Source organism: Calypte anna, chromosome 26 (assembly GCF_003957555.1).
Source record: "Calypte anna isolate BGI_N300 chromosome 26, bCalAnn1_v1.p, whole genome shotgun sequence".
NCBI classification, from domain to species: domain Eukaryota; kingdom Metazoa; phylum Chordata; class Aves; order Apodiformes; family Trochilidae; genus Calypte; species Calypte anna.
The window spans coordinates 4,254,725-4,273,494 of record NC_044271.1 but is presented as its reverse complement, the minus strand read 5'-3'; the positions used below and the strand labels follow the sequence as shown (position 1 = coordinate 4,273,494).

Sequence of the window (18,770 nt, the reverse complement as noted above, 5' to 3'; positions counted from 1 at the left end):
CCCCTGCCATGGGCAGGGACACCTCCCCCAGCCCAGGGTGCTCCAAGCCCCATCCAACCTGGGGCTTTCAACACTGCCAGGGATGGGGCAGCCACAGCTTCTGGGGGCAACCAAAGATCATTTGGGAAACCATTTTATCCCAAATACCGGCACTTCATCCCTCTCACTGCCCAACCCGCCCCGCACCCTCACACCCCCCGCAGCCCCCCCGCCCCTTTCCTTCCCGCCCCTCCCAGTGCGCACGCGCGCGGCCCCGCCCCTAGGGTGACGTCACCCAGCGCGCCTGCGCGGCCATGGCGGCGGCTTGCGCGGAGATGGAGCCGTCGGCGGCGCCTCCTCCCTCTCCCCTTCCTCCCGCCGCACCGGGCTCGGCTGAGCTGGTGTGCGCGCAGGGCCGGAACCTGAAGGCAGTTCTGTGCCAGCGGTGCGGTTCGCGGGTGCTGCTGCCCGGAGCCGCCACCTTCGCCCGCCGTGAGGTACCGGGGTGCGGGGGGAGGGAGGGAGGGAGGGAGCGAGCGAGCGAGCGGCGGGGGGCGCCCCCTGGCGGCGGGGCGGTGACGCTGTGTCCCCGCAGCTCCTCCTGCCCGCCATGAGGAAGAAGGCGGCGGCGGCGTCCGGCGGAGGCGGCGGGGACCTGGTGCGGGAGCACTGGCTGGTGCGTGACATGTTCTCCTTCGAGAACGTGGGCTTCACCCGCGACGTGGGCAACGTCAAGTTCCTGGTGTGCGCCGACTGCGAGGCGGGGCCCATCGGCTGGCACTGCCTGGACGACAAGGAGAGCTTCTACGTGGCGCTGGAGCGCGTGGCCCACGAGTGACACCGGCGCTGCCCCACGGGCTGGGGACGGCGGCACAAAGTCCCGGGAGTGCGCTTGGGGAAGCCGGGCTGCGCCGCTGGGAACCCTGCCTGCCCCACGGACCGAGACGAGGCCCGGCATGGCCACCCCACAGCTGACAGCCCGGCCCGGCACCACACAGCCCCGCGCCCACCGCAGCTCCTGGGGAGGACATCGGTGCCGGGCGGGTCCCCTGAGACTTTCAGGGACAGCTTCTCTTGACAGTTTTGCCAAATAGCTTGGTCTGCCCCAGGCCCTCTTGCTACCCTCCCTGATGGGTTTCAGACGAGTTGGGGTTCTTTTGGGGTGGTCTGTGTGTGACACGGATCAGCCTGGGGCACAGGGGCAAGGGGAGGGCAGGACTGATTCATTGAATCATAATGGCAGCTTAAATTGTCTGAACTACAGCCAAAGTAGTTACAGGGTCTAAGGCTGTCTCTTTTGTTGATTTTTAGAAGAAATGTTCCCTACCCTGAACCCTAACATTTAGGTTCTCTAAAATACCATGCTACTTGCCAAGTGTAACCTGTAAGAGTATGTATGGCACCTGAAGTGTGTGTAAGGCATTTTAGCTAACATCATATGCAGTTTTATTCACTGATTACTTGGAAATAAAATAAGATACAGACAGACTTTACAGACAGCCAATCAGGAAAATGTGCAAGATCCCAGGATTTCCAGGCTGCAAGCATGAAACAGTTCCAACAAAACAAATCAATGGATGAGCAGTGTGCAGTGACTGTGTCTCAGTGCTGAAGAATGTCAAAACAGTTGTATGTGTATTGAAACAAGTTGGGAAGGAATTTCTCTTCTCTAAAAGCAGCTGGGCAGAGCAGTGCTGGGATATTGTGTCCAGTTTTGGTTTCTGCCTTTTAAAAGATGGATACAAAGCTGATTGAAAATCATAGGAGGCTGTAGCAGCTGTGGTTCTCACCGTATTTATCTTTTGGTAATTGTGGTCCACTTCATGTTCTCTGTTTGCAACCCCCTGTGTGAACAACACAGCAGCTTCACAGTGATGATCCAGGGTCACAGAGGATGTCTCAGTGCCAGAGGTGTATCTCTGTGTTATGCTAAGAAACATTTTGGGTACCGATGCAGCTGTAAAGGCACAACTGTCATGGCACTGGGATGCTGAAGTTGCATTTGCCACCACAATCAAGGTCAGTTGTACTGGAGTGTTGCTGCCACGAGGCTGTGGGACAGACCTGCTCCTCGCTTCTCTAAGAACAGTTCTGCTGGAGGAGTCTGTAAGGCAGGCACAGGCTCTGCAGAAAGGCATCCTGGCAGTGAGGGAAACCTGGCATTTCTTCTTCCAGTGCTTAAGCTCCATCACTTTTAAGAATTGGAGCCTCTGCCTTTATACAGAACAACCAAGGTGTTGCTGTTCTGGGGCTGCTCTGTCAGAAGCCTCTGCTGGGGACAGTCAGGATTTAGTAATGGGAGGGAGAGAGGAATAACTGGAGTCTGATGATGAAGTCTGATGACTCACCCTGGAGGAGGTGAGTCCTGCACTGTGACCTTGCTAAATGTGGCAGATGCACATTTGACAGAAAAACTTCCCTCTTGCCCTTTCTTGTTTATCCCTAAGCCAAGGAACTGAGCAGGCTGGTGTATCTAGAAGGTGAGAGAGCTGTATTTGTGTTCTGCACAGGCATAAGGAAGTAGTGGGATCACATCACTTTGATTTCACACTTTCACTTGGATTGTTGTCTGCTAGGGATGTGTTTCCACCTGTAACACCTCAATTGGAGTCCCTCTTACTAAAATATAAATTGTGCTGCACAATAATTTCATTTTGTAGGCACCATGCAGAGCAAGGTTGTGGATATAAGCTTGAGTAAAGTATAAGCTGAGTGAAGTGTGCTTCAAGTATGCTTCCCAGAAAAATTGTACATGTGGATTCCTGACCCTGGGGAGTGGTCAGGGGGTGGCTGTGGGGCAGAGCTGAGGTGGTGGCAGCAGCTTTTCCTGTGCTTCCTGGGGACCTTGGGTCAAAGGCCTTCTTCCTATCAGCTCTTAATGCTGTGCCAACCCTGCTCTGCAAGAGTGAGACATCCCTGGGTTACCCACACAGCCCCATACCAGCTACTGTGAAGAAATCCAACTCTACCCCTGACAAAACCAGTACAGGGTGTGAGCTGTTTGCCACATCCCTGACTGCACCACTGGCTGACTGGTTTCTTGGTCAAAATGACCATGCAGCAAAGAATCAGCACAGACAGGAAAGTCCAACTGCTGGAAATACACAAAGTGGCAGAAGTACTGCTGCTTGGCCAGGGGGAGAAAGTGAACTTCACAGTGTAATGAGACATACTTCTTTCCACAAAAAAAAAAAAAAAAAAAAAAAAAAAAAAAAAAAAAAAAAAAAGGGCCAATTATTGTAGCAAGACAGAGCAGGGTATATTTTCAATATCTAAACCAAAAGTCAGTGATGGAGACCAGGACAAAATTTGTAGGTTAAGGTCAGTTTACTCCCAGGTAACTAAAAGAAGATGGGGCCAAGAAATTTAACCAAGACAGGCAACACAGCCACCAAAATCTGACACAAGTTGAGACAGGGCATGCCAAGCAGAGCAACAGGAATCCTGCAGCACAGAGATGGCACTGCAGGCAGGTAATTCAACAGGCCTTTTAATTGTAAAATAAAACATAAGTGAACTTGATGGAGAAGCTGTTTCAGCCTTGATGAATGTCTGGTGGAAGTTGTTCCCTCAGGCCAGCAGGGAAGAAGGCAGGGAAGTACCCAGTGAAAGAAACAGAAATTAAAGCAAGCAGGGAATGGAAGCAGCCCCTGATGTATGGACTTGCAGAGAACAAAAAAAAATAGGGCAGGTAGCCAAGTCCATGCTTGCTGGAGCAGGATTAAAACAGCTGGAAGAGCAAATAATTAAAGATTTAAAACCAGGGAATTTATTTAAGGCCATTAAAAACAGGATCTTATTTAAGGATTACTGACAAGAAGCCACACTAATAGAACGTTAAGGTTACAAAGTCAAAGATCAAGGTAGAGAACACTGATATTAAACTTGCTTGGGAAATGTTAATCTCCTGTGTGCATCCATCCTGCTGCTGTTCTGCTGACTATCACTTAGGAGATCTCACAAAGCAGAAAGAGTGCCCAGCCCTTTGGGGTTCCAATCTGGCAAGTCAAGCACATCCTTCCACTGATTTTGACACTCCCTGCAGGGGGAGGACCAGGTATAAACAGGTATAATCATATAATTAGAGATATACCCATGGCACATGTTCAGTGCTCAGGGGAGGAATTACTCATTCCCCAGGATGAACAGCTCTGGCTGTATCCTCTGCACCTTTCCTTATCTAAGGATTTCCAGCCCATCTGAAACAGGGAGTGTTTAGGTCAGGAATTAATCCAGCCCTGTCAAGTTGGATAGTTTTCAGCTGTAAATGAAAGATTTTTTTTTTGGCACCCTGCAAAAATTCCCCAGAGCCTCATGTCCTCCCATAGAGGTTTGGTCTGAGATCTGTGGATTCGGCATTTCCACCTCTTGTGTGCTCTTCCTCATTCATGCTAGCTAGAACAGCTACCTTGCCTTGCCTGCAATTCCCTTCCCCGTCTACAGAAAAAAAACCAAAAAAAATCTAAATATCAAAAAATCTCTCTTCCCTTTTCACCTCTCCAAAAGAGTAATAAGGGGGCTTTACTAGATGTCAGGAACTTTGTTCCTCTCCAGCCTCTGCAGAGCTGAGAGTGTATTTTGCAACAACCAAAGGTCAGGGCTGTGCAATAGACAGCTCCATAAAATTCCATAGCAAACTGGTGTGGGCAGGGTGGGAGGATTAGACCAGATCAGGTGATCCTGAGTGAACTGCACCCCGTGTTGCAAAGGTAGATTAAAACAAAGCCAAAATACACAAGACCCTTGTCAGGAAAATTTGGAAGGAATTCCTTATCAACACTCAAAAATGGCTGTTCTGGTAACAGGACCTGACTGAGGGGAGCTCCCTTACCTTCATGGACCCTGCAAGCTACCTCTGACAAATAGGGGAAGGATAAAACCAGCAAGGTAAAACCTGTAGCCAGATGATAGTTTGGGATGAGAAAATACAGGCTAGTGGTTGAGGAATTGTCTGAGACAGGAATCTCTGAAGGTGGGGAGAATATCCTGAGGCAGTGATCCTGCTACTCTGCCCCTCTCCTGCATTCCTCCCAAGGCCAAGTGAGATGAATAATGCTGAGCTCAGCAGGTATATATCTGATCCACCCTCTTCTTACATTTTTGTCCTCAGCAATTTCCTTGTGTGTATAGTCCCTTTAGGATTAAAAACATTGTATCTCAACCCAAACTTCTCATTTTCTGCCACACCACCAAAATAGGCATTAATAATGCAAAGAGGGGCCCCAGAGCAGAGCAAACACTCAGCCCAGGGCTCATTGCTCCTGTTCCAGCCCGTGACAGACACACCTGGGATCAGCAGGACACAGGCCCTGGCTTGTAACCACCCCCTCACCCTGCAAGGCAGCACCCCAGCCTGCCCCCAGCAGAGCCCTGCAGCCTGCTGACAAATCAGTAACCATCCCCTGGGCCCTGGGCCAGGAAGAGGCCCCGTTTGTGAATGATTTAAGTACCTTGCACCTTCCCTCCCGGTGAAACTCAGCCCTGTGCCCAACCCCAGCCATGTTGTGTTTTCCTGGTGCTGTTTAATCTGACCTGAGCAAGACCTGGGTGCTCATCTTGGGAAAAGTGATGAGGAAAGAATGGGAGTGAAGAATGAAAGAACATGGGGTGACATCAGAGTCTGGGAGCTAAAAAACAAGGAAAGTTTTAGGTGCCAAATGGCAGAGGGAGTCATGAGCAGGTGGCTATAGAGGCTGCAGCTGGGCACAGCCATGTCCCACTGCAATGGGAGGGAGGTGGGAGGAGTGACCAGACCTGTCCCTGCTCACCTGAGTTGTGCAATTCCCTGGCTCAGAAGGTGAGGTCCATGCTAAGGAGCTGCCTGCTGGAACATTCTGCTTCCTACTGTAAGCTGCTGCCACATCCTTCACCAGCCCCCAGACAACATCCAGGGTCAGCTCCAAACCTACATCTAGAATGCAAAGCAATTAATAAACTAAATCATACCAGAGACTGGAAGAGTCATTCAGAACCAGGGAATAAAACCTTTCCTGGAGGAGCAGGGCCCCCACGTCCTCCTGACCCTGGTCAAGGGTGGTGGCCACAGGGCACATCTTAAACTGGAGCAGGAAAAGCTTCACTGCTCATGGGAAAGCATTCAGCCTTGTCTGTCCTCTTCCTATGTAGGAGTTTTAGAAAGAGGCACCTGGTTTGGGTTTTCTGGGATTTATAATGGAACCATTTGGGAGGGAGAATCTTCCATGAAACAGTGAGAGAGGCTTCTGGAAGGGGGCACAGGACTGAGGGTAGATTTCAAACTGAAGGAATTTGCCCTCAGACATGAAGCTGGGTACTGAAGAAATAAAGTCTAGGTAAAGAACTGTCCCCTTAGCAATGAAATCCAACATTTGACTCCAGCTGTGCACACACAGCCATCAGTCCTCACACACAGACACGTTTTCCACGATCTGGGAATGAGGAGGAGGCATCTATGTACCACACTGTTGTTGTCAGAGCAATGGAAAATGGTACTTGGAAATCCTAGGTCATCTCAAACCCAGCACAGGCAGGTAGTTAGCAGATGGATACAAAGGCTATGGCATTTTTAGGAATTCTCTGACATGTTCACTCATAGTTTGCCCAACATTCCTGAGAAAGAACAGAAAGCAAGAGCTGCAGATTTGTACTTTCAGAGGAAGCTCATCCAAAACCCCGAGAATCCTCAGCCACTCTTTCACTCCCAAGAGTTTATCACAAACCCACAGCAAGCTCAGGTGTGGAGTACACAGCCAAGGGCTGAGCTCTGGGGACCTTGGTAGCGTTACCAGACACAAACCCTGGAATAAAATAAAGAATTCTCATACTGCGAGCAGAAATAATCCCCAGCAGGAAAAGAAATTGTATTTAAGAAACACCTGGACACAGAGGAGCCTCCATCCCCCCGTCTGCCCCCGCACCCAGCGGAGCGGCCGAGCCTGAGGGGAGCGGCTGTGGCCCCTTGGCGGGAAGGGGAAACCCCGCCCCCGCCCCGCCCCCGGTTACGAATTAGCCAATGGGGAGCGCGGGAAGGTGGAATTGGTACCGGCCATCCAATGGCGCTCAGCCGGGCTCGTGCCACGGGGCCGCCTCGCAGCTCCGATTGGGTGTGGCCGCGGAGACGCCCAGTAGTGCCGCGAGAAGGTTACGACTCCGCGCAAGGCTCAGCCAATGAGCGAGGTGCAGGGAGCCAGCGGCACCGCCCCCCTCCCTATATAATGCGGGACCGGGAAGGCGCTGTACTCTCACGGCGCTGCCTCGACCCGTTGCGCGTCTGCCGCTCCCGTGCTGCCGGCCCGAGCCATGGTGAGTGCGGGGCTGAGGGGTGCGGGACGGAGGAGCTGCCGTGCCGCAGGAGCTGCCGTGCCGCTCCGCGTGCTGAGGCGGTGCGGGGGGCGGGGCGTCCCCGCCCGTGCGCGGTGCGAGGCAGCCCTGGTCCGGGGAGGCCGCGGCGGGCGGGACGGGCACTGGGCCGCGGTCGGACCCCAGGCAGCACTGCCCCGGCTCTGGGGGTGCCGCGTTCCGCCCCGCCGCCTCGTCCCAAAATGGTGGCGGCCCTTCTGAGAACATGGCGGCCCGCGGCGGGGAGGCTCTCTGGGCTGGCGGTGGGACCCTCCGACCTCTCGGCAATGCCTCCGGTCCGGACCCTCCGCAGCATGCGGGAGCCGGGGCGGTCTCTCTGTCCCTGGGCACAGTCAGCCCCTGGGGCTTGCTCCTCCCCGTGGTCCCGAAGCGGGACGTGGCGGAGCGGGTTGGGAGCTGCGGGGCTGCTCGACGGTTTCGTGTTGGAGGTAAAAGCAGGGAGGTGTCTGTGACCTGCGTGGCACCGCAGGCCGTGGCTGAGGGGTTCTGGAGGTGCTGCCCTCCGGGGGGAGGTGCCCGCTGCCGTCAGAGAGGTCAGGGGCTGAGAGGGAGAGGTCCTGAAGGACTTTACGAGACTGGAGGGGTAATAAAGCTGAGGTGGAGGGAGCTGGTTAGGAGTCATCGTGGAAGGGATCTCTGAAAGATGTGATAAGGGCTGGGACATCACCAAGAGGGCAGTGAGTTCTGCGCTGCCCAAGCGGGAGCTGTCAGGTGCAGTCCCTGTCACAAGCCTGAGATCCTTCTCCATGTGGGTGTTTGCCCTGTGGATCTCTTCTGAAAAGATGTTGTGGCTGAAAGATGTTTACAGGGATTTAAAAAAGATAGCAGACTGCTTCTGTAGGGTTGTGAATGCACAGGAAATGTTTGTTAAACTGGAAGTGGGTAGAAGCTTGGAGAGCATTGGAAGTGCTGATGTCCTTGTTCTGACTCTTACATGGGGGGGCTGTCTGTGGTGTCATATTTTAAAATAAGGCCAAAAGAAATATGTGAATGCAGTCCTTCACCTCTGCAAAGAGTGAAATTTCCTTTGTCTTTCACCCTAGGGAAACCACATTCCACCTTACAGTATGTTGTTGAACTTGGTCTGAGCTGGTACAGCCTTTCTTATGAAACTTGGCTTTCTGTCAACTTCACGCAGGTGAAGCTGTACCTGAAGTGCTGTGCTGAAGAGTACAAGGGACAGCACGATCCACCCATGCTGCTGGAGAGAGCTGGGCTTCATCCTTGCAGAGTACAGCAAGGGCTCACCTAGTAACAGTCCACAGCTACTGAAGGGGTAGAAGACAAGCCAGAGCTCTCAAGTTGGAGCACATAATATAGCAAAAGGAGAGAGGTAATAGGGGCTGCAGAGGTTCAGTTTGGGAAAATTCTCTGGCATTTCTCACTGAAACTGTTTCTGTGCTCAAAAATAGTGTAAGTGGGGAAGAACATTTAGTGTTAATTAAGCATTCTGGGTCATGACCTGTGGCTTGAATATAGCACTTAACATTACTGTCAGCAGTACATATGTAAACCTTAAACTGTGAGACTTTTGCCAGTGATGTGTGAAGGCACTTCATTGTAATGAGTGTGAGAGTTATCTTGCCTTTACAATTTGGGGCTCATATTTTAAAGGCTCAGATTTTGTTCTGTTTTTTAGTATACTTGTACTGTAAGACTTGCTGTGAAAAGGCTATGCACAGCAAAATAAGCAGAGCCTCTTGATGTCTAACAAAGATTTGTTCCATTAAATAACATACTACTTAAAACTACTTAAAAGCACTTGGTAGAGTTGCAGAAAAGCAGTAGAAAGAGACTTTTCAAGGCTGAGTTTTTGTAACTGATGTTGTCTGGCCAAGTTCTGCAGACCTCCAAGGATGGAGATCCTGTCTCCCCTCTCTGGTGAGGGAGGGACTTGTAGCACCCAATCCAGATGCCCCAGCATCTTCCTAACAGGTCATGGTTCAGATCTGAATCCTCCTGCAGAGCAGAGGGCTTCTTGGTGTGCTGGCCATGTGTCTCCTTTTGCAGCTTGACCTTGTCTTACTGAGGATGCAGATGCCATACTGAACACTTGGGATGGTTTCTGTGGTAACCCTGAAGGTATTTTCAGCAGGGCTGTTAGCTTGTACTGATCTGGGGAGTTACTCTGACAAAGTACAAAGTTCAGTGCTTGGGGCAAGGTAAACATGCCATGTGTTTAACATGGCACCTGAAGGACCTGCCCAGTGGCTGCATTGCCCCAGTTGTACTTTAAAAAGACTTAAATTTTCTCTTTGTAGCATGAATGATGGTTGCTTTGGGTAGTTTGAATCAGTGCTGCTGGGAAGCCCATCTCATCTGATGTCTTCTGTGTTTTCACCTTGCTGGGGCATGCTGGGCCCAACACACTCCCTTTTAGTGACCACCCCCAGCAGCTTTGGAGTTTGACAGACAAAGCTTGGAAGAGGTGAGATGTCTCTGCTCCATGGAGCTGCTTTCTAGCAGGACATCTCCTAATCTGTAGTGGTGGTTGCTGTCATTCCTCCCCACATGCAGGACTCTGCACTTGGCCTTATTGAACTCCCTGAGCTTCACCTTTGACCAGATCTCATTAACCAGCTGCTCCATCACCTTTCCAGGGATGGAAGTGGGGGTGACTGCTCTGTAGTTGCCTGTATTGTCCTATATCCAAGCTCTTCTGGGAAAGGTTTAATTCCCATTCAAAACCAGAAGCTAAATATGAAATGCCACAGATGGACCAGGAGTTTGGACATGGTTCCATTGTGGTTTGGCTTTTAATATTCAAAACCTTTTGCTGAAATATTACAGAAGTTGGGGTTATGCCCCAGATACCAAAGGCAATTTGGGAGTGTTTAGTATGAATAGATCCTTTTGCTGATGCTATTTTCTGCAGTACTTGAGTGAAGTAGTTCCTCGTGTTGAGGAGTACTTTGCATTCAGCAGTGGGATGTGAGGACTGGTGTTCTATGTTTCTGAAGTGACACTAACAGTTCTGTTAGGCAAAGATTTTCTCAGACTGTCAAAGTTTCCTAATATGATCATGAGAACCTTTTTTATGATTTTATGTATATTAAGCAAAATGAACCTTGATCTTGCAGAAGGTTTTGCTCCCTCTGGTGGCTGCAGTTCACAGGGTGGAGATTTTCTGGGCACTTGGGCCAATGACAGCTGTAGTCATCAGTTTTTCTAAATATTTAGTGTTTGTTATGAAGAGAGAATGTGGCTGAAGTATTTGGTAGAACTGATCAAACTTCTTCTGTCTGAGGAGGGGAACAATAAGGATGAATAAGTTTGTGAAAATGATAAATGTCTAAAAGGGTCTTTCCAGGTGGAGATGGGTGATGGCTGAAAGAGGCTTTTTTTTTTTCTCTTGTATTATGTGCCAAATGCCCCTAAGACCAAGACAATGAGGTCTATGTTTTAATAGCTTTGCAGTCTGGGAGTTCAAGCTGTGTGTGCTGAATGTTTTCTAAACAAGGGAAGTGCTGTTCCTGCTGACTGACCCATTTCTTTTCTCCACACAGCGTGAGTGCATCTCAGTCCATGTTGGTCAGGCTGGTGTGCAGATTGGCAATGCCTGCTGGGAGCTGTACTGCCTGGAGCATGGCATCCAGCCCAATGGTACCATGCCAGCTGATAAAACCATTGGTGGAGGTGATGATTCCTTCAACACATTCTTCAGTGAGACTGGTGCAGGGAAACACGTCCCTCGGGCTGTGTTTGTGGACCTTGAGCCAGCAGTAATAGGTAAATACAGTGACCTCTGCAGAAGATGTTGTAGGACTGGATTTAACTTCTTTTATTGACTAAGGGATCCATTTCTCTAGCTCTGCAAAATGCTTTGGGGCTTTGCTTTTTTACTTGACTACTTCTTCCTAATGATGGAACATATTTGGCTCTATGTTGGTCCTGGCAAATACACCCTCTGGAGCTCTGAGGAATTTAATTATTACCTTCTGTCAGTCTGTGGCATTAAGTGGATCTTCTGAACATGCCTTATGCTTTTGCTTTGCAAAGGACTGGTTATAACCTCTTGAAACAATATGGCATAGTGTGTACAGGAGTCAATAGAAACCTATTTAAATGTTTCATTAAGCAGATTTATTTTTGTACATTGGAATGATGCCTGTGCTTTCCCAAAACAATCCTCTGCCCTCTGCAGTGTTTGCAGAAGTGAGTCTCAAGCACTAGCCTCAGTTCAAGCACTTCTAGACCTGCACTTCAACTTTATGCTGCCTTATCTTTGAACAACGATCCACTCATCCTGAAAAGCAGCTATATCCCAAGCTGTGGCTCCAAGTTCAGATGTGATTGCACACATTGACCACTGACCACTCCTGCATTCTGTGGGACTTGCTATGCTGCCAGCCCAGTGCCCTGCTTACCCAAAATGTGGGATTCTTGTAACTGATTTTCACTGTAACACCCCAAACCCTTTTGTGATGCTAAAACAACAGCATGAACTTCAGGAAGAGCAGAAAGCTACGGGGCTGCTGGACTGGTAACTGAAATGACCCGAGCAGCCTTGGCCATCCACGTCCCCAGGAGCTGTTGCAGGTCTGGCTTTCTGTTCTCCTGAGCCCCATGGTTGTTTCCTCTGCTCCTGGCCAGGTGGTGGCTCTCAGCAACCAGAAAAGGCAGAGAAATGAGGTGAGGGAGAGCAGGTGGCAAAGCTTTCACCTTGCCTCTGGGGGTGAGGAGCTGCTATGTCTTGGGACAAATGGGTAAATGGCACTTTAGCACTGGGTAATGATGCAAATGTAGCTTGGGGAGGTGAGCAAAAGGCTGTCTTATGAAATACTTGGTAATACTCAAGTTTGGCTTTTTTTTTGTTAAAGTTTGCATCCTGTGTCTTTCTGGGGACTGGCTTCCTTCCTTCATTCCTCCCATGCTTACCTGAAAATTAGCAAGCTGATTTCCTGGCAGAGCTTGTATGATTCTTCCCTTTCATGCAGGGTGTCCCTCTGCACTGTGCTTATGAACAAACATCCGTTTGCAGCTGCCATGTGTGTGCAGCAGAGATTTCTGGAGCTTCCAGATCAGTGCTGTTCTTGGTGAAAGCAGGAGCAGTGCTGTACCTGGATGCCAAGTAAAATGCTATCAAACTTCCTGCTCTTTTCCTTTTGTCCATATTTCTCCTTTGTCACCTTCAAGTCTTAAAGACATATATTTTAAATGGTAGACTTCTCCAAATTGTTTTTATTCTGTTGCAGCTTGGAAATACTTAAGAAAATTGGATTTCAGACTACAGTGGTAGCTTGTCAATCTGAACTGGTAGAAATAGTAACTGTATTTTTAAATCTTGAATTTTTGCTGACTTTTTCAGATACAGTATATGTGAACAGGCAACTTCATCTGTAGTTAATAAAGGTCTTAATTAAAATCAGGTGGGAAGCAAGGAATGCAATACTTCATTGGTGTACAACTCAAGAATGGCTTGAGCTAGACCAGAGACAAAGTTCTGCTGAGTGCCTTTGTGGTAGGGCAGAGCTTCAGCCTGCTAGATGTAAGTGCATATTTCTGATAACCAGTGGAAATCCTAACTAAATCAGGCTCCAGATCTGTAGCTGGTGGGTGATGTGTGTTTGTTTGCACTGTCTCTTTATAACACAACTGTTTGTGCTGGAGCTTACAGCTCAGTAACTGAATGGCTCCTCAAGAGCATCTCCTGTTCCTTTTGAACATTTTTCTCTTCCCTTGGCAGAAAGTACAATGAAGGGAGAGAAGGGGACAAGCAAGCAGTGTAGGCTCTGATTGCTCACAGCTGTCTGTCTACCCTCAGGAGTTTGAAAAACCTGATAGACATAGAAAACTAATTTTTAAATACTCATTTTGTCTCCCCAGATGAAGTTAGGACTGGGACATACAAACAGCTCTTTCATCCTGAACAACTGATATCTGGTAAAGAAGATGCTGCAAATAACTATGCTCGAGGTCATTACACAGTTGGGAAAGAGATCATTGATCTTGTTCTAGAACGTATCAGGAAACTGGTAAGACTTATCACCAAAAGCTGTTAAACATCTTCATCCTGTTTTACAGGACTTAGAAATTAGATGATCAAAAATAACAGCCCTGTAAATTGTGCCTGTTTGGAGAATCTGTGGATTTAGTCTGCATCTGGTTGTGTTCTTAGCCAGCTGAGAATGGTGGGATTATTCCTGTTAGATACAACTCTTTAGGTGCCTCATCTGTATTTTAAGCCACTAAAGCTTTATATTTTCATGTTCAACTTCAGAAAGCTTGGACTAAATAGATTTGCATAGTTCCTGCTGGAAAAGGATTGGTTTCTGGCTGGGGCTCTTGTAAGGAGGTTTAAATAGGTGTGTTTGCTTCTGTGGTTTAGGCTTTTGTTTGCATTTCCTGCTGTCATAATTTCTGAATTAATTTTATGGAAGTAACAGTTGAAAAAGGAGTAAATCTCATTAAGGTGGGATTTTTTAGGCTCTTCAGTACTTTGATCATGGGGCACATTTATGAAGATGTCAGCTTAGAAGGTTGGAGTTCCCTTTTTAAGGCTGCTAAGCAGCATGTACTTTACTGAATCTGCCTCACAAAGGTAAGGAGTTCTCATTGCACAAAAAAAAAATCCAGGATATACCTCTGGCTTTAATATGGAATGCTAAATGAGTCTGAAAAACATACCTTTTGTTTATCAAAACTAGTATTCTCAATACTTGGCTGCCACTGTCTCTAATTAGAGCTAAGTTTGTAGCAGCTTCTACTTTGACCTGAAAAATATGGTTGTAACTTCTTTAAAGCTGTTGGAACTCTGTGTCAGTCCTAGGAATCACACCTAAGCATGATGGGGCAGTCTGTGAGGACAAGGCAGTCTGGTTCCTTCACCTGAGGAGACTTCACTGGAATAGCAGTGTATGCATTTTGACAGCTCCCTTCTGAGCTACATGCTTGCAGCTCTTTCAGGATTAGAGCAATAACTCTGGGACTGGCAATTGCTCCATTTTTGTGCAGTTAGGGAATGTCAAATCAGTATAAGGCATAGATTGTCTGGTTTTGAATGTTATTCTTGGTTCATGGCCTGAAAGTTAGGGTAGGGGAAGTTTTGATGTAGTTTGAAGTGGAGAGGTTACCCTCCAAACATGTAGGGGGCTTAACAGCCAAAAAGTGTTTTTAAGGGGCAGTTTCTTGATTATTGGTGGATGGATCAAATCAAATTCCAAATAGCTTTCCTAAAGCTTGAACAGTTGGTGTGAGTCAGAATTCAGAGTTGTCTGTCTTGAGCTTGTTTTGGAATTCTTTGTCTACACAACTGCTTCAGCCACAGGTATTTTCTCTTCCAGGCTGATCAGTGCACTGGTTTGCAAGGTTTCCTGATTTTCCACAGCTTTGGGGGAGGCACGGGCTCGGGTTTTACCTCTCTGCTGATGGAGCGCCTGTCTGTTGACTATGGGAAAAAATCAAAATTGGAATTTGCCATCTACCCTGCACCACAGGTCTCAACAGCTGTTGTTGAGCCTTACAACTCCATCCTCACCACCCACACCACTCTGGAGCATTCTGACTGTGCCTTCATGGTTGACAACGAGGCCATCTACGACATCTGCCGCAGGAACCTGGACATTGAGCGCCCGACCTACACCAACCTCAACCGCCTGATTGGGCAGATTGTCTCCTCCATTACTGCTTCCCTCAGATTCGATGGTGCCTTAAATGTGGATCTTACTGAATTCCAAACTAACTTGGTGCCTTACCCTCGTATCCACTTCCCTCTGGTAACCTACTCCCCCATCATTTCAGCAGAGAAGGCCTATCACGAGCAGCTCTCAGTGTCAGAGATAACCAATGCCTGCTTCGAGCCATCCAACCAGATGGTGAAGTGTGACCCTCGCCATGGCAAGTACATGGCCTGCTGCATGCTGTATCGTGGGGATGTTGTCCCCAAGGATGTCAATGCTGCCATTGCTGCTATCAAAACCAAGCGCACCATCCAGTTTGTGGACTGGTGCCCTACTGGTTTTAAGGCAAGTCTCTGTTACCTCGTGATTTTTTTTAGGGACTTGGGCACTGTCGTGGGTTTTTAAAGTCTGTTTCCTCAATAAGATGTTGTGTTAGGGACTTGATCTGTATTTTAAGAAAGAGAGACTTAAGTTCTTAAACAGAATTGTTTCTTGGAGTGAAAAATATTATTCTACTGTTGGCTGACTTTTGATTCTATTCACTGTCAAATGCTGTGCAGAATTTCATGCTTTTTTCTGCTTTTCATGTAGGTTGGCATCAATTACCAGCCACCAACAGTGGTTCCTGGTGGTGACCTGGCCAAAGTCCAGCGGGCAGTCTGCATGCTGAGCAACACTACAGCCATCGCTGAGGCTTGGGCTCGTCTGGACCACAAGTTTGATTTGATGTATGCCAAACGTGCCTTTGTGCACTGGTATGTTGGAGAAGGGATGGAGGAGGGGGAGTTCTCAGAGGCTCGGGAAGATTTGGCTGCACTTGAGAAAGATTATGAAGAAGTGGGCACAGACTCAGTGGATGGAGAAGATGAAGGTGAAGAATATTAAATGCAACAAAAGTGAATTGCAAGTCTGCTGTTTTTGTGCCTCTTCAGTAGCTGTGTAAATCATGTGAAATAATTGGAATAAACTTCTTTAATCAAGATGTTTGGTAGTGCCCAAACTCTATGTATGTTCATTAATTATATGCAAGTAGTTAGTAGTCCAGGAGATAGAATTTCCTTCTGAGTAAGATAGCTGAATGAAACAATTGTGCTGTAGTTGGAGTTCTTGTCCTTATGGCATTGCTATTTGAAGAGCTAATAATGTATATTTTTCCCCAGAATACAAGAACAGAATGTTCTTGATCTTTTGCTGGAAGATCAGTTAGCTACATTTTTCAGGGCTCTAAAGCTGTCACAAGAGGCAACAGGTACTAACCCTTTATTGCCCTGAAGGAAAGATGCAACTCCTGTAAAACCAAAGGCAATTTGAGTCACTTTTCTCCTATACTGAGACTTTGCATGGGTCAGTAACTTAGAGCTGCTGTTACCTGGAGTGGAAAGAGATGGCCTGAAAGGCTGTACCATAGTACAAGGAACCTTTTGCTTCTGTCAGGACCTGTGTGGTGGCTGACCTGGTGTTGCTTTGTCCCTCCCACAAAAGGAACTGCAGTCCCTGTCTCAGTGGAGTCACCCTTTTACCTTTTTTAACAGGAGAGAATTTGATTAATCAGGTTACCTTCAGATGTGGACAGCCTCTCTGTGGAAACTGGTTTGAGTGGGGGCTTGGAGAGAGGGGGTAGTGAGCCATAAACCACATAACTAGTTCTCTTTTCTTGGATCTGGATGACTGAGAAATGTGTCCCACAGATATAGCAAAGGGGAAGAAGACAAATATATTAAGGCACCAATTGAATGCCAGATGTGATTATAGGACACTGAAGTCTTAGTCTGAACTAGATTTGAGCTGGAGAATTTATCCCTGTTCTTCTACCTTATGTATATTCCTTCTGATTTAATAGCAAAGCATGATTCAGGCTTTGAAGCTTGTGCTGATGAAGATGCAGGTACCTGCTTAGCAGGAGTCTTGGCTGTGGTGTGAAAAATGCCTTAACTTAAATGCCTTAACTTCCTTCTGCAAGGGAAACCTGCAGCACTCTGGTAATGCTGCAGTGTTTGACATCAACTCAGTGTGGGAATCTTCTCCTAATCTCAGTTTTAACTGTGATTTGGGCATACTTGTTCTACTAGCTGGGGATGTCACTTAAATTAGATCAACAGCTCTGGATTGAAGGGCTGACAGAACAGCCTGGTCTGCAGGGGCTGACCAGCAATTACTTCAGGCTGAAAACCTATTGTCCTGAATTACTGATTGTGTTTGCAGCTATTAGGTTGAGTCAGTCTGATTTGAAATTCATCTGACTTACTACTGGAGGTTAAAGTTGCCAATTTTATATAGATGGGGAGAACAATCTTCAGGCTTCATTACCCAGCTGAGCTCCTTGGATTCTCACCAGCCATGGTCCTGTGCAGCACACACAGGTGCTGTGTAAATCAGACCTCCAGCCCTTCAGTGTGGATGAAGTTTCAGCAAGTTTCTCATTTGCTTTTGCTTGTGTTTTATGTTCCAGGGTAGACATGAAGTGTAGAGAATTTCAAGTCCTCTTGACTTATTTTCCTGCATACTGAATGATTAAGCAAATGTGCCAGGCATAACCCCAGACATGGTCACATTGCCAGCTTGACTTCAGTGCTTGCATTTTGATTTTTAATATAATGGCAGCACCCACAAGACAAATATGCAAAGGTCTCTTTCATACCTTGCAGGTGTCTAGGTTTTCAGTGTGAAATCTTGTACTGCTGGCAGATCATGAAGACTGCTGTATGACCACAAGAGCCACCATAATTTCCTTCAAAACCTTGTCTCAGGGTTGTGTAGGAGTGCATTTTCAAAATGGCCTTCAGTGTGAGCTTTTAGCAATGGTGTGGTTCTTCTGAGATTCATTTTATTATTTGAGGCTGTCCTGCTCTGTTGCTGCTGATGCTGTCCTTTTGCTCTTTGTGATGGGAGTTGGTTTGCATTGTGTCAGTCCTGGATCTGGATCTGGCTATGTCCAAGGATGAGGCTGCAGCATCCTTGGGAAGCCTTGTGCATATTGAATGCTAAGTCCTGAAAAAACCTGGACCAACTAGGAAATGTCATTCCATGCAGGCATTTGATTCAAGATTCATTATGGTTTTAATTTTTAAAAATGACATGTAATGCTACTTTGAGAAGATGGTAAGCTGGAACATGACAGTATCCACTGGTGGAAGGGTTGAGATACTAGGTCACTTGTTAGCTGGAAATACTTCATGCATTCTTAGCCAACATCATACTCAAATTCTGTTTATATTATTAAGAAACACTTGCATTAGCCAGTGGGCAGTTGGCTCTCTGTGTAGGCATCTGCATACTGAGCTAAGATAAGATAGTGTTTTTCTCAGATATGAAGCCAAGATAATTACAGCAGGAAAATCCTGCTGAAACTGCTCTTGCTTCAGCTAGAAATCCTTAAACATGTTATAATTACTGGCTGAATTAACATATGGGTGGTTCAGCCATTTCCTGAAATATAGTGGAGAACCTATACTGAATAAACATTTGAGTGCCAGAGTGAAATTTGCAGAGTATTTGCTGTCACTTAAAAGAAAATGCTCCCTTTGCACCCTGAAAGCCTTGCTTTAATTCTGAACTTCCAGAACATGATAGCTTTTGTAAGAATCCCCATACTTCTGCCTCGGGAAGTCAGTTACCTATTTGCACTGGCAGAAGTGCAGGCGTTATCTAATGGTAACTAAATTTATCTTTACCTGTGTGGTGACACAGCTTTCTCCAGTACTGAGATTGGCAATTAATAGCCATCACCTGATAAAGAATAACTTCCATGACTCATTAAGTGGAGGAGGAAGTCAGCTGGAACCCACTGTGGATTGCTCTGAACTTTGTTATAAATTGCTGTCTTATCTGTAAGAT

At 47.4% G+C, this 18,770-nt stretch overlaps 2 protein-coding genes across 4 annotated transcripts; both read left to right on the top strand.

Annotated features, from left to right (window-relative positions):
• Positions 1–255: 255 nt before the first annotated feature.
• RABIF (RAB interacting factor) lies at positions 256–4,449 on the top strand. Its single transcript, XM_030465564.1, has 2 exons — positions 256–476; positions 575–4,449. The coding sequence occupies exons 1-2, from the start codon at positions 294–296 to the stop codon at positions 815–817; spliced, it is 426 nt and encodes a 141-aa protein (XP_030321424.1). The 5' UTR covers positions 256–293; the 3' UTR covers positions 818–4,449.
• Positions 4,450–7,162: 2,713 nt separating this feature from the next.
• Positions 7,163–15,917, top strand: LOC103533538 (tubulin alpha-8 chain). Of its 3 annotated transcripts, none has more exons than XM_030465431.1 (5): positions 7,163–7,260; positions 10,824–11,046; positions 13,144–13,292; positions 14,601–15,281; positions 15,528–15,917. In XM_030465431.1, the coding sequence occupies exons 1-5, from the start codon at positions 7,258–7,260 to the stop codon at positions 15,819–15,821; spliced, it is 1,350 nt and encodes a 449-aa protein (XP_030321291.1). In that variant the 5' UTR covers positions 7,163–7,257; the 3' UTR covers positions 15,822–15,917. The 3 variants fall into 3 exon arrangements, with proteins under 3 accessions (XP_030321291.1, XP_030321290.1, XP_030321289.1); XM_030465430.1 differs by lacking the exon at positions 7,163–7,260 and adding an exon at positions 7,485–7,745 and having other exon boundaries at positions 14,754–15,281; XM_030465429.1 differs by lacking the exon at positions 7,163–7,260 and adding an exon at positions 7,485–7,745.
• Positions 15,918–18,770: the final 2,853 nt, after the last annotated feature.